We start from the raw sequence: 20,256 nt of genomic DNA, 5'->3' as shown, positions 1-20,256 counted from the left end.
CACACACACACACACACACACACACACACACACACACACATATATAAATACAGAGACAAATATAAATAAAATATACAAAGGGGATAAATAGAATAAATAGGAATAAAAAATAAAAATACAAGTGAATTGCACATTTCAAGTATTGAGTCTATTGCACTGTTGACTATTTACAAAAAGTATTGCACAAGGTATTGTACAGTGGTGTGGAAACAACATAATCTTATTTGTCCTCCTGTATTTAATTTTCAGACTTGCCATACCAGGTGTCCCACAAGCCAAATGTAGTCTAATCAAAGTATCTAGTACCCACACAGGGAGAGATGCTCTCTTATCCTCTCACGCCTGACTCAGCCTTATTACAACATTTTGCAGACCACAGGGAAAACCTTCTGTTAGGAAAACTCATACTTTCCATCATCTACCCAGGAAGTGGAGGAGTCATGAGAAGTAAATTAAGCTGAGGGATATGGATGTGGGAGTATTTGCTGGTGGGCTGAGGAGAAGGACAGACATAAAGCTGTATAGCTGTAAGCTCAGTGTCATTCTTTCCATCTGGTGGTGGGGTTTGCCTGGAGAAGCAGTTAAAAGTCAGACAGGAAAGAGGCTCTAGAGGGCCAGAGGTCCTGCTCTGTGATAGCAAAGAGTTAGTCATCTATTACTCTTAACACGATAACCCTTACGTAATGATAACTTACAGCTTTCGGTAATAAAGGGGACATGTTATTATAATGCCTGGACTGGACTAGATGACTTGGCATAGATAGGCACACTTTAGTCAGATAGCCCCCCTGCTGCTATAAATGCACCTCCCCATGATTCACACATATACTTTCCAGAAGATTTTAAACCACAAATGCAAAATGCTTTTAAACAGAAAAATTAAAAAAACCTAAGAGAGGTCTTAACACATCTCTCACATCATATTGTAAAGGGAGTTTGGGGTCTTCTTTAAAAATCAGGAAGGAAACGTAAGCAGGACAAGAGTAACGCTAGGAAGTAATGCCAGGGGCTTTACTGGTGGAGCGTCCACTAAACTTCAAACAAAATAAATCAAGCTCCTTCTCACCGCTTCCCTGCCCTCCTGTGCTCACTGTGTGCATTTGATGTTTGTAAGGAAGTGATGTCTTTCTTTTGCCCTCAGGGATCAATAAAGCTCAAGCTTATTAAAGTGAGAGTTAATGGTATTCACTGACTTTGAGCATGCTGAAAGTCTGTGCTGCAAAGATAAGCTCATTTTAAAAACGATTGGATGTAAGAGGGCTTAAAGGAAAACCTTACCTGAAAAGCATTGCTGGCAAAGCCCAAGCCCAGCTGTCTGCACACTACCATGGCCTCCATAGTCCCCCAGCTGTCACTGCACACCGTGCCCCACACCAAAGAGCCATTTCTCTCCCCCAGGACCTCCACACGGCCCTCATATGGGTTACGGCCGCCACTTAACCGAAGCTGAGGGAAGGGATATATACATTTAGGCATCTCCTGAACTGTTACACACACACAGTTTTTTGTTCTATATGGTAGACAGAGTTTACTCACTCTATTGTGGAAGCCCATGGCAGGAACATTACATTTGACTGCTGCATCTTCCTCATGGCTGCAGCCCAAAGAGTTAGGGTTGAAGTAGCACTCGGTCAGAGACTTTTCGAAACCGGAGCACTCCACCTCGTTCATGTGGACCGGTCCAATGCCTACAGGTACACATTAGGCACATTAACAAAGAGTACTGCTGTCATAAACTCCCTGCTGAGGTATTCATATTGTGTACATTACAGAGGAGAAAAGCTAGTTTCAGATTACTGGACAAAAGACGTGATCAATTTGGGTCACACAATGGTTTTTACAACCCTGTTTCCAAAAACGTTTGGATGAATTTACTGAAAATAGTAGATTATTGGATTTTGATCGTATTTTGAAAAATATAATTTTGTATTGAAATGGATTCCAGGAAAATATTTAGTTTTTGTTGTACCTGTCCCAACCTTTTAGTGACATGCTGTGCAATGTAAAACAAAACAGACAAAGAAACAAAACAACTCTTGGGAAATCACGACTAATGATGTTAATTAGCAACATGACTAAAATAAGTCCCCGGTCTGTGAAAGACCGCAGGACTTAGTATCATTAAAAAGCACTCTGGGGAGATGTCTGTTTGTATGGGGCAAGGCCAAAAACCAATATTAAATGTCTGTGTTCTTTGGACCGTTAACATTAAAAACAGACCCAGTTTTATAGTGGGAATTTGGAATTTCCGAAAGACAATGTGAGCAAATCCAGTGTTTAGATGGCACTTCAAATGCAAGTTTAAATTCTACCAGGCAAGGAAAGAACTTGAAAAAGATTCAGAATCGCATTTGCTTTGTCTGAGTCCAAGCTCATTTAAAATGGACTGAGATCAAGTGGAAAACTGTCCTGTGGGCAAACTAAAAACAACTGAAAAAGGAAAGGCCACCATCTGTAATGGTCTTGTGACACCTTACTGCACTTACTGTGAAGGCTCCATTAATGCTAAACAACACTTATAGATTATGGAGCAATGTTTGCTGACATTCGCATCTTTTTCAGAGAAGTTCTTCAATATTTTAGCAAGACAATGAAGATGTATTATTACATGTCCCTACAGAAAGAGTCCAGGTGCTAAATTTCAGTTTAGACATGTAACCTGATGGAAACGATAAAGGAGGCCTGAACTTGTTCAAACCTGTGATGCAACACAGCGATAAACATGCCTCTATTCTGTTTTTTTAAATTTACATTTTGCTGCTAATTTAAAATAATAATTTTTTTTAATAAAGCAATAAAATTCTCAAGTGAAACAGTTGACATGTTTTCTTTGCACTTCTTCAGTTTAAATCTATGGTTCGAATTGCATTCTGCTTTAAACGGCATCCTAACTTTTTGGGAACTAGAGCCGCAGGAAACACAAGCTTTTACTGCCAACTACTACAGACTAAAACAGCAGCTGTCTTACCTACCAGAGTGTTTTGTCTGTCCAAAGATATGTACTTATACTGCAAAGGAAACAAGCAGTCGCCTATGTCAAATGAAAATGAGACACGTAAGGCCTGTAAAAAATACAAATTCTCTCTCCACGTGGCACAGTTTCCACAATAACATGTGAGTGCTAACTTTATGCTGCTACTCTTCCCGTGAGATTGAGCAGGAATGTGATATAAGCTTGCAAAATAGTGACGGGGCGCCAATAGAGAGGTATAATTTAGTGGAACAGCAGACATCCAGAAATTCTTCTTTTCATCCACTTCCCTCAATAGAGTAGAACAAATCCGGAAATCTACCAACATGCTTGTTTAGTCCACTTTGTTGACTTCTGAAAACAAACACAAGGTATTTCAAGAGTGTGTGGTGCCATCTTTGGATCCAGTGGTCAGCTCATAAAAAAACGAAAGAAAAAAAACGATCCCTCACATAACCTCGTATTTTCTCTAACAAAGAATTCCTTTTCTGTAACCCATAAAAGCTGTTCTCTGTACTGGAACATTTTGTGCACGTTTCTGTTTTGCTATGAGAATCAGGCAGAGAAAAAGGCAACTGTTCCAGTGAACATGTGATTCTCATAAGGCTGTGGTATATTTCATTTCACAGAATCAGGTCTTGGGTCAATGTATAAACATGAATGTGCTGCTCGATACATTCCCTAATGCCTTGATGTGCTGACTTAAGGTCTAGACTGACTGAGGTGAGAAAAAAAACAGACTGATCAGATTTAAGGTGGAAGGTCTCCAGTCCCGAGTCCCACACCTTTCATTTTCACAGCTGGGAATGAGGTCTGGTCAGGCTGTATTTGGGCTCTTGCTGAGTAAAACAATTTAAAAAGAAAATAATTCTATACCTACAACTATAGTTGTGTACCACTATATGCATCAATAATATGCTAGTGACAAATCTGTGAGTACCTTGTCCCATTCGGGCGCCAGTCAGGGCCTCTTTGGCGCTGCCGAACCCCAGCTCTCGACACACCACGGTGGCAGTGCGAATGTTCCAGTTGTCGTCACACACTGTTCCCCACTCTCCATTCTTCAGGACTTCCACTCGCCCCTCACCTATCATGGCACCACCCCTTAGACGTACTAGGGGTTGCTATGGAAACAGTACAATAAAAAAGCTAAAATTAGTGGATATCTTACAGAGAATGACCTTAAGGATTATAATTGTTATTACATTTTGGAAGAAAACTAGAACAGTTTAATGGATGATTGGATGAATTCATTTATTTATTTTTTTAGCTTGAAAACACTAAGAGTGAGCCTGAAAAGTTTACAAAACTAGACCTTCTTAATGATCTCAGCATCCAGTGAAGCAACACGATGGTTGATTGGCTATTAATACCCAGTAAATGTTGTAATCCATTACTGGACTTCTATGTGAATACTGAACTATGTAGACAAACAAGAAATGTTTGTGCGTCTTATAATGCAGTGTAAACATGCAGCAGTATGCTCTATTTGTAAAGCAAACAGACTCTAAATTGAGCTTTCATGTCTCTCTTTTAAGATAAGTGAGTAACTGTGGCTAATCTAGAAGAAATACAAACATTTGCATTATGACAAATTTCAACTACAGACAGAGACATGTGACAACATAAACAAAACCTAAGTAAAGTTTATGATTTTTGTCCTGCAAAGAAGTCTTCCAGAAGCGATTAACCTTCAAAAAATATGAAGCTGATGTGATTAAAGGTTAGGCTTTCAAACCTAAGAACACTGTACCATCTACAAAGCATGGTGGTGGTAGCCTCATCTCTCTGGGAATGTATTAGACTACCTCCAACAACAGCTAGATGGCTAAAAAAGTGGGCGCTCCAACAGGACAATGAGCCCAAACACACATCAAAACTCGTTTTGGATTGGACAAAACAAGCTAACATTAATAGCCAAGACATTCATGTCCATAACGAGGTGTAGTTATGGTGTAGTTATTTAATTATGTATGGTAGTTATGTGGTGACGTGTATATAAGAAATACTCCATGTACTACTACTTAGTCTAAGAAAACCAACTAAACACTACCCTTTTTTATGCCACATGATGTCCCACAGACAAATCTTTTCTCTTCGTAGAGTTTATAATAGACAGTGTCATGAACGTAGATCAGTATAAAGATGTCTTTCCTTTTACAATCCAACCAAGGCCAATTTTTGTACCTTGTTAAAAAAGCAAGTAATGTAATATGCACCATACACACATCAAGAATGAATGTTGACTTTTGAAACTAAGACTTTGTATAGTGTGTTTAATCTGACTAACCTCCACCCTGTAGGCTTTTCTGAACCCGATACTGACGCTAGGAGCAAAGACCCGTCCAGGCACACAGCTGACCACTACAGGCATGCCCTTTCCACAGGTGCTGTTGCCTTTCTTCTCTATCTCTCGGCCCAGTTTACAATCAGAAAGGTCAGCCTCGTTGCCTGTGCAGTTGATAGAGAAGCCCCAGTAGTTCTTCTTTCGACGGCTGGCCAGCAATCTGAGAAAGAATCATAAAGTAAAACAAACTATTACATATAATGTCAAATTTTGGGTAATTTTGCATGATTTACGAACCATCTTATAAAACACTTCATATTTATTCCTCTCTTTGGTTGAAGAATGACACATGCCAACATTTTTCCAACCACTGGTATTAGTTGATGCCAAAAGTAACAGATTTGTAACTTTCCAGGGTAAGGAACGTCATTATTGTTATGGTCCTGGGTCTTGGACTCAGCTTTTGAGGTTGCTCTGGACTCTTTGATTGTTGTATTCTTTTAGTGCATCTGACTTTGTTGTTTATAGTTCTTAATTTACGGTTTGTTGTTTGTTCTCCTACATGTCCAGTCGTCACTGTCTCATCTCTGTGCCCTGTCCTCTTTTCCCCAGTATTCGTTTACCTCCAATTTCCAGTCATGTTCCCATGTTTTTCTCTGTGTTTCATCCTTGGTCTTCCCAGTCCGTCATATCTCCTTAATATCCGTTCCAGTGTCAAGTTCACGTGTCTTAGTCTGAGTCTGTGTGCGAGTGTTACTTGCTGCTTTGCTTTGATAATCTCTTGTCTCGTGTGTTTGATGTTTGGTTCAGCTTCTCCTGTCTCGTTAGTTTTGCTTTTGTTGAGCTGTGTTCCCATTTGTCTCCACTCCTGTAATCACCCTCCCGTGTATTTGCTGTCTGCATCGCCCTCTGCTCGTTGTCGTGTTCTCCCTTATTGTGGGTGTTACTTTTGTCTGTTTGTTAGTTTAGCTTCTGTTCAGTTTGTAGTTAGCCTGCTTGTTTGTTCCACGTTCCGGTGTTGTTCTGCTTTTGTTTTTCAGTTCAAACCTCTGTTTGCCAAGTCCTTCATTACAGGTCCACTCCCTGCCTTTAGTAGACCCCAGACTATGGGATAATTATAGTCAATATTTATATTTATATTCACTACTATTGCTGTGTTCTGTCATACTGCTTAAAAGCTTAAAGTTGGATTGGGAGAACTATATAGTCACACATCACTTCTTTCATATTAAAAGCCAAATAAAAGATTTCACCATCCTTTCTTACACATTACTAAAATCATAAGCAGCTGTTTTGGGGAATGGACATTTTTATTTTTTAGTGAGAGGAATTCAGCAGTCTTCTCCTTTTTGCTGTGAAGCACAATGGGAGTATTGTGAAAATACCTTAACATTCCTATGACCCCAAACTTGAATGGAGGTAATCAACTAGGGGTCACTGAAGAAGCCAACAAGAGTGGACCCTGAAGCAGCATACCATGTAGTGAAACCAGCAGGAGCTTTATTTACAACCTTTTAGTCCTTAAACCTTGTTTAGAAGTTTAAATTTAAATTCAAGTTGGTATGAACATGAGGGCAATACACAGCCTTTTAAAGTGATGCCAAATTTAGATTGAGAGAGTGAATCATGTGAAACCACAGCAGAATCACATGTTTTACAACCACATCAGCTTTATCATCTCAAGTAATAAACAAAGTTAAACGCTGGTTTCATTTTCCATATATTTCCTTTGGTTGAAATGCATTACTATCAAATTAAATGATCATGATTTTCTTTGAATGAACGCCACCTTCTTTGCTTTGATCTTACCAGATCATTGATATCCTTACCCAGAAACATCAATGAGAAAATCCAGTTGCAGACCGGCTCGGCAGTACTTGTAAATATATTCTTGTGTCTTTCAGGTCTCGATTTCACAGATTTTTTGGCTTTAGATGCCAGCACACAGACTGGGAGAGAGATTTGCTCTTGTGATTGCTTTCTCATGTGCAGCAGCTACAAAACATCTGTATTCCGTTGTGTCAGACTGCATGTTGCCTGTGACACTTGAAAAGCTTTGTGATAAAACCACTGAGGCGGAAAAGATAGAGCCAGAAGAGCCACTGTTTCATAATGTACTGCACTCATCCTGCATATGCCAAAGCTTCCTCTGGTGGTGTTTGGCTTCTTGTCAGGAATCTACAGGCCCGAGTGTGTTTACTCTGATAGAAAATGGATGAAGGCGTGAGTGACGGCCACAGTAAACAAACCTGGTTATTATGTAACGTTTCATAACATCAGGCTAAACATTCTTAAGTAAACTAGGCAGTAATAAAGTTTTATGTTTCCTGCCAGAAAATAATATGATATAGTTTATAAATGGATTGTTCAGCCTATAAGAATGTCTGGTTTGATGTTTTACACCAGTGTGAAATTGAAAGGATTCATATGTAGCGCCGCAATAACCTGCGCTGTATTTAGCCAGACTAAATGTTAAATGTTTAACTCAAGTCTAGTTTTTTCATTACATCTAGTTGAAATTGTTTAAACCCTAATGCTGACCCCAGCAACATTACTCACTTGTAGGGTCTGGTATTGAAGCGTTTCTCCCCAGGGAAGCCCTGCATGCCACAGATGACCCTGCTATTCATCTGGTTCCAATCCTCATTGCAGATCTGCCTCCACTTGCCTCCGTCTTTTACCTCCAGAAATCCCTCAGTAATGGGAATCCTTTTTCTGTGAGAATATGTGGCCCTGATTCTCACCTCTTCCACCTGTACCGTCAAGCCCTGACAAACAGAACAGAGATAATGTTTCATGCTCTCCTGTATATAACACATGTAAAAACACAGAGTATTATACTTTTAGTCCAATGGAAAAAAATGACCTCTGACTACAGTATGACTTTTTATTCAATTGAATATTGCAAGTTTTCCAGAATTTCTAATAAATTTGCAACAGATGGCTGTGGTCTATTGTAGATGGATAGGGGTGGGCAATTACTTTTCTCAATAGGCCACAAAAAACAAATACAAAACAAAACAAGAAAGAGTAGATGTAACAATTAGGCTCTAATTGTGGCCCCTTGGGAACACTAATTGCCCAGACTTGGATTCGCACATATTGGCAAGCTTAGCTTATATTTTCTATTTATTATATAAAGTTCCCATCAACTTGCGTAATGATATTTTTGCATAAGCCTCTTCACCACCCCACCATCAAGAGTGAATTCTGTTTCACTGACACACAGACAATGAGGAGAAAAACTAGTGTCTCTGCAAATGCACCATAATGTTAAGGTCTAAGTTAAACTCAGACCAACAGATGGCTTTAACTCTGTCTGCTTATGGGTCTAGAAGTGGAGTCAAGTCCCCCCTTGACAGGAGAAATGCATCAGGTATTAGCAGTTATTCAAAACATCACAAGGCTCTGAGATCACTGTCTGTCAACAGAATGACTTGTGTGAGGCACACACTTCAATTCATAGTTTTGTCAAAACTGGCAAACAGTGTTTGGATTTCCTCAGAAAAAGCGCTGAAAGGGAATAGTTCATACGTGACAAGCTGCTGGGTCTTTTATCAATGTCACTATTCTCTGTCAGGAGCAAAGATGAAACAGGCAGAGCACAAAGGGATACATACAAGTCTTTTCCCTTTGGCCAAATCTGGAAGGAATGTAGGTCACATGTATTTTTAAAAGACCTCACATCTAATATTTCATAAGATATGAACATACTTGCGTGCGATACAAAGCAAGTATGACTGCAGAAGTATCAGAAAATGGGAAGCAGTGAAACAAAAAGTTTAAAATCCATGCAATCCATGACATTTTGTAAAATTCAATTTTAAGCAAGTTAAGGCTAAAGACAGAAGATAGGGCGAGCAAAAAGTGAGGTTGGAGAATGTGCAGAATAGCCCAAAGCTATCTACTGAGGGCTGTAAATGCCGGTCAGAGCGAAGGCCACCGGTGCTCACAATTAGCATCATGTGTGCCGATACAGCAAAGAATGGTACCCTTTGACCTAAGGGCTTTAGCAGCTACCTAATAACTCTGCCTTCCTTCATTTCTCTCCATGAGCCAATTGCTGCCGTTTGTTCCTGACTGAGTGCGAAGTTGCACCGAGGGTGCCAAAAAGAGCCAAAACTCTGAGCTGCTCTGTGGTATGCTGAACTCAGTAATTTTATAACAGCCAGTTTCTTCAACATTGAAAAACCCCAACATTCAGGCATGTCTCCCAGAATATCAAATGTTTGCCCACAGGGTGGTTTCCTGAGATGGCGTCAGCCTCAGGGAATGTTCAAGGCTTCAGGGTCTTGCAGGGAAGGAGGAGCCTCCACTAACACTGCTTCAGCAGTGACCCTGGTCCTCCCTCTGACCGCAGTGGTTAGAGTGGGTAAAAACCACTCTTTCATGAGAAGATTCCTGCTGGCCATAGCATGACAGAGTGTTTTCCGTGTCTAGCAGGGGAAGGTGAGGAGACATGACTATGATCACGCAGCTGTCTCTCTCCAATTAAAATGTAATCATAGGATTTTAGATTGTTTTTTTAATTCATAATAAACAAAGAAAATAAAAGAACGTGCCACAACAAAAACAAAAAAGACCAAGTTCAATAAATAAATAGCCAAATAAATAAATAGTAAGAAAAATCACTCAGATATGATGTTATTAAGACACATCTGACCATTGTTGCATTTGGCTCGGAGGCAGGAAACTGGCCTTCTGAAAGTGTGAGCTGAAGAGAAAAGGACAGATATGCACAGCTGGGATCAGCCTGGGCGTCCCCCTAACTTAGCATAATCCTGTTTGGCCTAGGCCCAACTCGATACACTGGCCACATTTGAGCACTTTTTCAAAGAGAGCCAGAAATAAATAAATAAATTTCAGCACCTGTGTTGGAACTGTAGATGATTTTGTTTATTTCCACTAGCTGTCTCAAACTTTTCACTTTTGAGTAAATTTTATGTAATTCTTTCCAGAAAGTCAAAGAAAAACAGGAAACAACAACAACGAAGAAAAGAAATAAGTATATTTCCTAAAGTGTCAACATATTCCTGAAGTGCTCAGTAGGATTTATATTTTGATTTTATCTGAATCAGTGTGACGTGACAAACAGACCAGTCCAAATAGGTACTGGGTGAAAGCTTTTCCTCCTACCGATTACATTGAGGTTAATACGAGCATTTCTACAAGGTTACCTCATCTCATTTCCCAACTTCCTGTAATGATTTACTCATTCTACAGCTTTTTTTAAAATCCAAAAATAATAATTCATATAGGGGTTTTTTGGCTTGTAAGTAACAACTGAAAAAAGTGAACATCCTTCCTTCAGATCTATTCGGTGCTAGTCTGTGAAGTGAGCTCTGTCCATTACTGAACTATTTCCAGCTGGGGAGCAGACTGTTTTTCTGACTGGGTCCCCTCTCAGAATGTAAATGTGTGGACATGAGCCTGTGGTCTAGCCGGTGACTAATGCTTCCACTACTGTGCACTTCTTTCACTTCAATCAGCTTTCCAGATCCTGCTGCACGTTCATCTACACGTGCCCAACTCATCCCCCGCCTGCCCCGCCCAACGGTACACAGCAAGTATGAATACTAATCAGCCAAAGTTTAGTTGAAAAAGCAAAGGAACAGTACGGCTCTTTGAAACGACTTTTACATCTGCCCCACTTAACTTTCTGCCTCATTGGCCCCCCTTCTGTCTGACTGACTATAGCGAGTGTGTGTGTGTGTGGGGAAAGAAAGAGAGTGAGTTTCAGTGGTCACTGCATCTGGAATACCTATTAGAGTACACTTCTCCCACTGCGATAGGAAAAAAGAACAACCCCCCCCCCCCCCCCCCATCTCAGAACCAACACACATGTTTACAGGTGTCTGTGCTGAATATAAAATATAGGAAATGAAACACAAGCATCTGATTGACTGTGGAACTATACTAATAAACTCCAGTCAAAGTGCTTTAATATAATAAAAAAACATTCAGTAGAAAACATATTTACTTGCTATCTTTGACAGAGTCAAATCAGAAGAGCCGATTCACTCTGTGTTTTCACTTAACGAATCTACAGCTGGCAAGTTTATCTTAGAATAAACACGCTTTCACGACTGTTTCACAGCTTGTTTCAGAACGATCTCATTTGTGTAAACTTTACAAAACAGACACTTAGATTGTGTTACATTCAAACGAGAGGCTCACATGAGTCAGCGAAATGTGCACGTGAAGTTCAAGAATAAATAATAAAAATCAGAACTTGGGACCTGTGCAACCCAGAACTGAAATGAGGCTCCAGCTGCTGAACATGTGTTAAATGTCTTGCACAGTTCTATCTGCAAGAGAGAGACTGACTTCAGCCTTCTGACAGGCATCGACCTTTTCTCCCGTTGATCACTCATCTCCTCAAAAGCCTCTGCTATACATCATCCCGAATAGGCTTATCCTACTTTGGCTCGGGTTTCCTTCTTTTTGTCCTACAGCAGACTGTGTGAATAACTGAAATTCTCATGAGCCAGCCCCATCTCATCTGATGGAGTAAAGTGCAACCTCTACCCTTGTTACTTGTATAAAAGATCGGAAGGTTTTTAAGTGCCGCATTCTGTGATTAGAAAGGCTGGGTTTTGATTCTTGATGAAAGTGTTTGTTTGAAGTAAACATGATGAATAGTCTATTGGTCAACTACAGCTGCTCCTACAGCTACTCCTTCTTTTCAGGAAGTTAGAAGTTAATCTCTGCCCGCTGGACCATAGAGTAGAATCTGTTTATAATCATGTTCTGCAAGCAGTGGTGTGCGATTTCTTTATGTGAAAACTACTTAGAAAGAGATACATATAAAACCAAATCCATCTTACGTACATTTTCATTGGATTTTCCTTTTCGGTAGTGAAAGTCTGCATGATTATGTACCAAGTACACAGTAGTGCCAACTTCTTGGAAAACACAAAGTAAAGAACATCCTGCAATGACTCCTATGAATCCTTACCATGAACCAGGGGCATAATTTCCAGGGGGGTTAGGGGGGGTTATGACTCCCCCAATAATTAAACCCAACCAATATAACCCCTCCAATAAAATTATAAATTATCTTGCATAAACAGGCTGTTGATTTTCTTTACTCATTTCAGTTATTACCAGCAAAATAGTTGCATGTTTAATCATCTGGGAATTTACCCAGATTTATTTATTTAGACAGACATCTTGACCCCCCCAATGTTCAGCACAAAGTTATGCCAATGTCATGAACCTATAATTATCTTCGTATGAGACATCACGATCTGTACTGTCCCATTCCCACATAAAAACCTGAACCTGGCAAAGCTTGTGTAATTATCACTACTAACTACAGATTAAACAAAGTCTTCTGACTGTAACCACTGTACTGTTAGAAAGATCTCTTCTGCAGGATGTTCCATCCGTGTGTGAAACAAACACATGCTAGTAGTAAACTGGCTGTGTTGGGTTAGACAGACAAAAGCAAAAGTATCCATCATGCACAATAAAACAGTTATTGTGTGTGTGTGTGTGTGTGCATTATATGCTGCATGCTAAAATAATTAATATTATAATGATTCAGTCACAGTGGAATGTTTGTTGTGTTATTGTTTCAGGAGCATTACATAACCAGCTAAGAATGGTTGCACTGGCAGACTGCAGCAAAGTGGTCCCGGCTTCCACAAATCAGAGCTTGGGAATATTTGAGGTTAACTGAGTTTGGACTGTCAACCTGTTTTTCAGCAAAGTTACTTGATATTTTGTAAATGCTACTTTTAGGATTTTATGTTTTTGACTGAAACTGCAAAAATACTAACTGGGCAACCCATGCCAGCAGCAGGACACATACTATTATTTGTAGTCAAAGCAGGACTTGATAGAGAGAGAGACATTTTTGATAAAGTGTAACGCAATCTCAGGATTTTTTCCTCACACAGACAATATTATTAATGTCTGTGGCAAATGTGTGCACTGTAGAGATGCACTATTTAATTTTATAAATCAAGACATTGCTTGCAGTGCTAGTGATGTAGTGATGCTAGTGATTCACGCTCACTTAAATTATTTAAAAATCAGCAGGCACGGCACCAAAACAGTGTTTATAAAAGGAGATGTAATGTCCTAGGAAACTCTTCACATTTCAGAGGAGTGTTCGTCATTTTGAAGGAAATATTCTTCATAGCATCCACATAGTTATAAAGAACACCGTGCTTCATTGGCCCTTACTTAGAATTTCCACACTGAACACAGAATGTCAATTCATGCTGTGAATAAACAGATTTCAGGAACAGTGCTGCTCTTTGCTGGTGTCAGTTCAAGTATAGTTCAGAGGTGTAGCTACACCTTTTTCCCATTCCTCTCTCCTGTGACTTAAAAGGCTTCAGCCAAACCAAGGAAACACTTAGAGGGTGGGGGACTGAACTAAAGCAACACCCCAGAGGCCCTAAATACACAAGACACACAATAAACAAGATGTTGTGCTTATATATAAAACTTATATAAATAAGAGTATTGTTACTGTTGTAAGGTTCAACAGTCCATAATTAAACATTTCAGTTTCCCCTTTCTTCTTCTACTTTCAGCCCTCTTACATGACTGGACTAGACATTAACAAAACAAAGAAGGACTTAAGATGCTATCCTCGGGCGTGTTATCGCAACTAAATCCAGTGAAAAATCCAGTCCCTGTTCTGGCTGCTGTACAGAGTCCTGTAACGCAGCCAAGTCTACCACCCCACACGTAGTGTGAGCAAACAAAGAAACTGTACTCCGTCCAATTGCAAAGAACGTAAAGCACTAATTAAAGACTGCCAAATAAAACTCATCTCTATCAGTGTGGTCTTAAATAGGGAAACCTCATTATTAAAAGGAAGTTGCTTTCAGACAAGCCGAAGGAATGCTTTCCTCTAATAATCTCCCTCCCTTTCTCCTGTCACATGCACAAGCCCACACTGACTTTCCATCCAGTACTGAGGCATTTTCAGCAGCCAGGCTGGAAGGACTTCTTGGCGTCTGAGTCATCTTTGCAATCTCAGTGTGCAGAGTGGGGGTCTGGTGTGGGCAGTAATAGACTAATAGTGTCCTGACAAAGTCATTAGTATAACATGGAACAGACAGCTAAATATTTTAGCTTACTCATGGATCATTTCAGTTGCATGATGCCATAGCAGACGTGACTTCTTGCACAGAAGGGCTTACCTCAGTGTATCCTTTTAATCCAAACTCTTCAAATGAGGCATTTGGAAGTTGGTGTTTGCTTAGCATAATCACAGTATAACACAGTGTTTGAAACATGGGGATTTACCTGTTACTATTTTAAAATTCAAATGAAAAACGTATATATTTGTTCTTAGATTGTAATTAGTTGTTACTAATCATTTAAAAAAACAATGCTACACCAATAAGTAAGCGTCGTATATTCTTTAGCTTCTTAAACCTTTTTAATATTATGTTACACCTTCTTTCAACAGTTCAGCTGCTTTAAAAAAAGAAACTTGGAGCCATTTGAAGCAATAAATTATGATAAGGTTTTCTTTCATCCCAAGCCTAACCTGATGTAACCTGAACTGATGCAGAACATCATTTCAGGTTTCATGTCTGTGCTTTAACCATGTGTGCATTCTACCAAAGTGTTAGTGATACTGCAATCAAGTTACACTAGCCTTTTTTAACATTTGTGAAAGATTTTATGCAAATATGCACATATTAATTGTACTGCAATTGTACCATATGCATGTATTTTGATTGTCAATATGTTGGTCCTACCTCCTGGCTGTTGGCCTGGTTCCGAATGAACTTGAATCCTGGAATGCGCTTCGAACTGCACACCACGCTGACATCTTCTGAATGTTTGCAGTCGGATACTCCGAAGCCATTGGACTCACAATGAGCCAGACTCTTTTCGCTACCTGTGCAGTGCACGTTGTCTAGCCAGATACGACCTGGAACAAACAGAAACAGAAACACACTAATGGATGTGTGTTCAGATGTTGATTCACTTTGCCCACGATGGCTTTTCTTGGATGGTAGGGATGACGGTGCTTTTGAAGGAATTTTATTTATTTTTTATAAAAAACAAGTATTCAGCTTATCACAGGCCAACATTATCTCGTGACAGGCTGATGTGAAAATCTTTAACAGATCAGAACACAGAGAAAGATGCTTGGCGGTATTTAGAAATGGTGTCATCACATAATTAGTCCAAAAGAGCAGTTCCAACTAAATTGTCAACAATACTGTCAGCCGTGTCTGCAGCACATATAAGACTATCGCAGTTGAGCAGACAATGGTGCACAGTCAAGATCATTTTTTTAAGTACATTTATAAAAAATATTAAACAATAACACTATATTTTCCCTTTAACATACATACTATATGTGTATACTGCAGCAAGTACAAAAGATTATCTGCCATTCGTCTTGGCTTTCATATTTTGTTCACCTAATCATTAACTGTTTTTCCAACCAATTAATATACAAACAATCAATCATAACATAATCATTATTTGTTTTAGAATATGTTGTTATACTCTGACTGTTTGCAACTATTATGTCTGCTTCATCCTGAGCCACAATTTCTCCTAACCCTGAGTTTTCACTAGCTTTCCCTCACATGGGTCAACCTCATTTAAAAAAAATGCAAATGAAAGAATGTCTTAAATGTTATACCCTGACAGGCGTTGTAAATCATGCCCTATTGGCTTCTGTTCTAGCATGTCCACTGAAGTCTAGCCGTAGACACAGTAAACCTGCTCACGTGGAGATGTGTTTGGTCTCTGACATAACCTGGTGCATTTTTTCAGCCAAAAACCTGCCTAATAAATGTTGTCATGGCTGAAGGGAATCATCTGTTGTCCAGCTGGCTGTTCTGAATCAGCCGTGAGGGAAACCACCAACTCATTATTCTGGCAGTCTCAACATGTTGCAAGGGAACATCCTGATCATACCAAGAAAGTGACTGGATATAATGGTCACGTAGCTTCCTCCTGGCATAGAAGTGATTACCCCTGGATCGTCGTTATAATAAGAGCCAAGCACTCTGGTTCTGGAATACAGCAGAGGGAGAACCCGCTCAGTCTCAGCAAACCTTTATCTAAGCAAATACTCAGCATTGCCAGCTGTTCTAAGCCTAGACTGCATTGGTAGGAACATCATTTGCAGGCCTTATGGGGATTTAACAAGCACTGAAAAAAACAGAGAGGACAGTCTACATGGGGCTATAAATGTATAAATTAAGCCTTCATTAGCACTTTATGTCAATATCATAGCCAAAGAGCTCAAAACAAACCTAAAGGGATTTGCATAACATGGATTAAATGGATTTTGTAGAAAATTTAAATCATAGCCAAAACCTTTGTAACATTTGCACACTGTCTTTTTCCCCCTTTTTGGGGGGGCGGGGAGGAGGAGGGGGGCACACTGGGATTGCAAACAGCATTTGTGCAACAGCAGCTGGGGATATGATTTGCCTCCTTGCAGGAAAAACGCTCATCCAAGTAGGATGTCCTTATAACTGTTCTGCTGTTATGTCTTCAATTGGAAACATTTGGTTGCTTTCAACAGCACATTAGTCATCACGATGGGAAACTTGAAATCCTCTTGATCACTTTTATAGCCATCTGTCTCCACCAAAACAAAAAAACCCAGATAAAGCTAGTTTCCATATAAACACATGTGAGAATACGTCTTTTTAAAGTGATTCCACTGCAAATTTGACATCCACTCAGGAAAACAGGGACCCCCTTCTCTTTTTGACCAACACAAAGATCATTTTATTTCAGATTGTGCAACTTTTTATATCAGTGCAAAATATAATTTGCAGCTTTCCTATTCATAACTGCCATTTCACTGAGTTTGTAAAACATTTGAGGGGCACACCCTTCCCAAAGCCAAGTCCCAGAGGACATCATCTTTATATAGCGAACCACTGCTAAAATGGAGCCCAAACAACTGCTTCACACAGGATGCACACACAGCTATATAGTACAAGCTATTTGTTAAATGCTTCCTATAAAACACTATAGGTATATAATAGTATATGCATAAAACTGCAAAACACTTGAATTGAAATTTCCATAATGACAGCAATGCTGTGAAAAGTTAACCTAACTGTTGAAGTGGCTCACTGAGTGAAGACATGCTTTGGCAGCTCTAAATGAACTCTTTAATAAGAGTTCTTTAATAAGAGTTCATTTAGCGCTATACATACATTCACCTCCAGCAGCTAACACATTTACAGAGCTGGGAATCTTGTTAGTATTTTTACTGCTATGGTGGAAATCATAAGATACAAAGGCTATAAAAGAGGAGATGAGATTACGTCTGTGTATGCGTCTGGTTAACGCTCCAAATCTTTCCAGTCTTTCCTTCTTCCAGTGCTCTGAACTGATTGGTGTGTCTCAGTTCTCCTCTGATGGGAAAACCAGTACCTCAGGGTATAAGCATTTAGACAAGGGGAAACCTGTCTTTCATGGAAATTATGAAACTGCATGTAGTGATAGGTTATTTCTGAGTAGATGTGGTTGAGTAGCTCAGGGATGCTCAGATTATTTCACTATAACTTGCACCTCACTTTCTGCACCAATCTGAAGTCGAACTTTGGAGGGTTTTGATTAGATGAAGTTGTAGATGGTTGTCCTGGTGACTAACACACACATCTCATTAACTTAGTGCGTTTTTTTCTTACCTTCCCCTTTTCCGTACTTGGCTGAGGGCAACCAGGACTCGGCACCCGTGAAGCCCAGCTCTCTGCATACCACTTGGGCAGCATAGATGGAGAAGTCATCATCGCACACCGTCCCCCACTCTCCATTGTAAAAGACTTCGACCCGACCCTCGTAGTGTTTCTTCTTCTCCCCGGCTAGACGTAGCTGGATCACAGGCTGGTTAGAGTCTGACTGGGCGCTGGATGGCACCAGCAAGGTGTGAAGGAGACAGCAGAAAACAGCCAGGAGCAGCATGATGCAGAATGATGAGGGAAAAGACTAATACCCTAAAGAGAGATACAAAGAGACAAAGAACTGTGACCATCGGCTGTATAACACTGCAATAAAGTGTGTTTTTGGCATTTTTATAAGTGGCTTTTCTCAATTCCAAGGATTTAACCTGGAGAGTTATCTGAAGACAGGCTGAGGAAGACAGTCTTTTGTGGCATGTGGTAGTTCAGTTTATTTGAGAGTAAGCGGTATCTGTATAAAATGCTGAGCTTGGTTTGGCTCTCATATCAGGCTTCAAGAGAACTGACACTAGAAACTTTGCAACCGCAAGTATAGTAAAAGAAATTACCACAATTTCACAGTATATTAAGCAAACGTATGGACACGACTGCCAAAAAAAGGGAAATTTGGGGAAAATCTGGGAAAGAACATAGGTTAGGTGGCAAGAATTTCTCTCTCCATTGTCTGACAGCCTAATGGAGAGCAAATGTGGGCTCCTCCAGGGAGGGGGCTGCCCGTCTTATTTATTTGCTGATCTATGCCTGGAGGCCAAGGTAAACTCTCTGAACCTGTATTCACAAAGAAAGTTGACTCCATGTGCATCATTATTTCATGGCAAACCATGAATGTCTCAATGTTGGGACAATGAGCCCTGAGGGAGTAAAGGGAGGGATGGAGGAGAGGGAACGTTAGGACACCTTCACATCATCCTGTTCTGAATAGCAAGGGAGGAGATTTGGGAGGAGATTTGGGAGGGGATTTGGGAGCAGGGGGGGGGGGGTATTCCTGTGTTGACGTCATGGTAACCAAACAAACTTCAGACTTGAAAAACCTCCTCTGGAGTACACAGCCTATAAATTATCAGACTGTGAAGCATATGTTTCGCGATACGGAAACATCTGGTCAATCTCCCCGTGAAATGAACATAGGTTCAGCATGAGTACAGAGACACTTTAATTTGGCTTTTCAGTATTCAGTCTTGTACTTTATTAAACCAAGGGAGTGAAAAAGCGCACTGTAATGGTTTTAAATCAGTCAGTCAGAGTCTGAGTGAATTTCTGAACAGCTGTGCGTGCACAAACTATACTCCAACCAGCACGTGTACAATTATGGTGTATTTAAAATGGTAAATGGCCTGTATTTGTATAGCGTTTTACTATACTCATGGATTTTGTATTTAATATAAAATTTAATACAAAATCCATGAGTAAAAAATACTTCTAAATAAATACTTCTACATATTGCATGTCATAGGCAACACTTCTGTAGACACCCATATGTTACAGAAGAATCTACTCTTAACAGTTAAAACTTGTGGTCCCAGAAAGGTGGTGATTGGACATTTTTACATCATATGCTGTGTCATGCAAAGCTTAAAACGTGTAGTTGCAAAGAAACAATAGGATCAAACAATAATTAAATACTGCTTGCCCTTTAAAATAGGAATTCTCAAATCCTACATACTTTTATTGCTTTTTCAGGCAAAATCAGGGCTCTTGTGCTGTCTGTTGTTCATCTGAATTAGTCACCGATAAAGAGATATTAAGCCCTGACCAGAGTGAAGAAAGATCGACTACAAAATCGGTAGGTGTTGAAGGGTCCTTAGCACAGCTGTCTACTGTCATCACCAGAGTTAGCATGCATGATAAAAGTTTGTTACTAGCAGGACTGTAGTTCGTGTTCTGATACAGCAAACCCCAGCGCGCTTCGACACATAAATAGGGAAAAAGAAAAAACACTTGATATAAAATACATTTTCAATGAATATAAAAGAGACAGAACATGCAAATATAAACCCTGCCAGGTTTTTAAGTTTCCGAAGAGAGAACCCATTAGGCAAAACTCGGTCTGAACAAAGTGTGATATCTCAAAGTTTCACACATTCATGCACGTGCCAAGCAACATCCAGTCGGACAGCAGGAGGGAGGGAGGCTGTCTCCAAAGTGAAAGGACTTACTCTGACAGACGGAGGACAGTCAGCACAGTCTTTTGAGGACGCTGAGGTTTCCAACCTGTCTTACAGGATGGCATGTGAAGCAGGGGCTCTTTGTCCCTTTAGTACTCTGCGGGCCGTTTCCTCTGCTCCCCTCACAGCTGG

General features: G+C 40.0%; 1 protein-coding gene across 1 annotated transcript in view; it reads right to left on the bottom strand.

Moving 5' to 3' along the window:
* Positions 1-20,256, bottom strand: part of loxl2a (lysyl oxidase-like 2a) — a 25,518-nt gene extending 5,262 nt beyond the window's left edge. Inside the window, exons 1-8 of the mRNA XM_026168488.2 lie at positions 20,116-20,256; positions 17,909-18,214; positions 14,990-15,165; positions 7,818-8,026; positions 5,262-5,478; positions 3,912-4,095; positions 1,537-1,688; positions 1,279-1,446 (exon numbers count right to left, since the gene is read on the bottom strand). Of these exons, the coding sequence (XP_026024273.1) occupies positions 1,279-1,446; positions 1,537-1,688; positions 3,912-4,095; positions 5,262-5,478; positions 7,818-8,026; positions 14,990-15,165; positions 17,909-18,182 (1,380 nt within the window). The 5' untranslated portion in view covers positions 18,183-18,214; positions 20,116-20,256. The remainder of the gene's footprint in view (positions 1-1,278; positions 1,447-1,536; positions 1,689-3,911; positions 4,096-5,261; positions 5,479-7,817; positions 8,027-14,989; positions 15,166-17,908; positions 18,215-20,115) is intronic.

This window comes from Astatotilapia calliptera, chromosome 5 (genome assembly GCF_964374335.1).
Source record: "Astatotilapia calliptera chromosome 5, fAstCal68.1, whole genome shotgun sequence".
Lineage (NCBI taxonomy): Eukaryota > Metazoa > Chordata > Actinopteri > Cichliformes > Cichlidae > Astatotilapia > Astatotilapia calliptera.
Note: the sequence above shows the minus strand (reverse complement) of the source record. Positions and strands in the feature narration are given on the sequence as shown.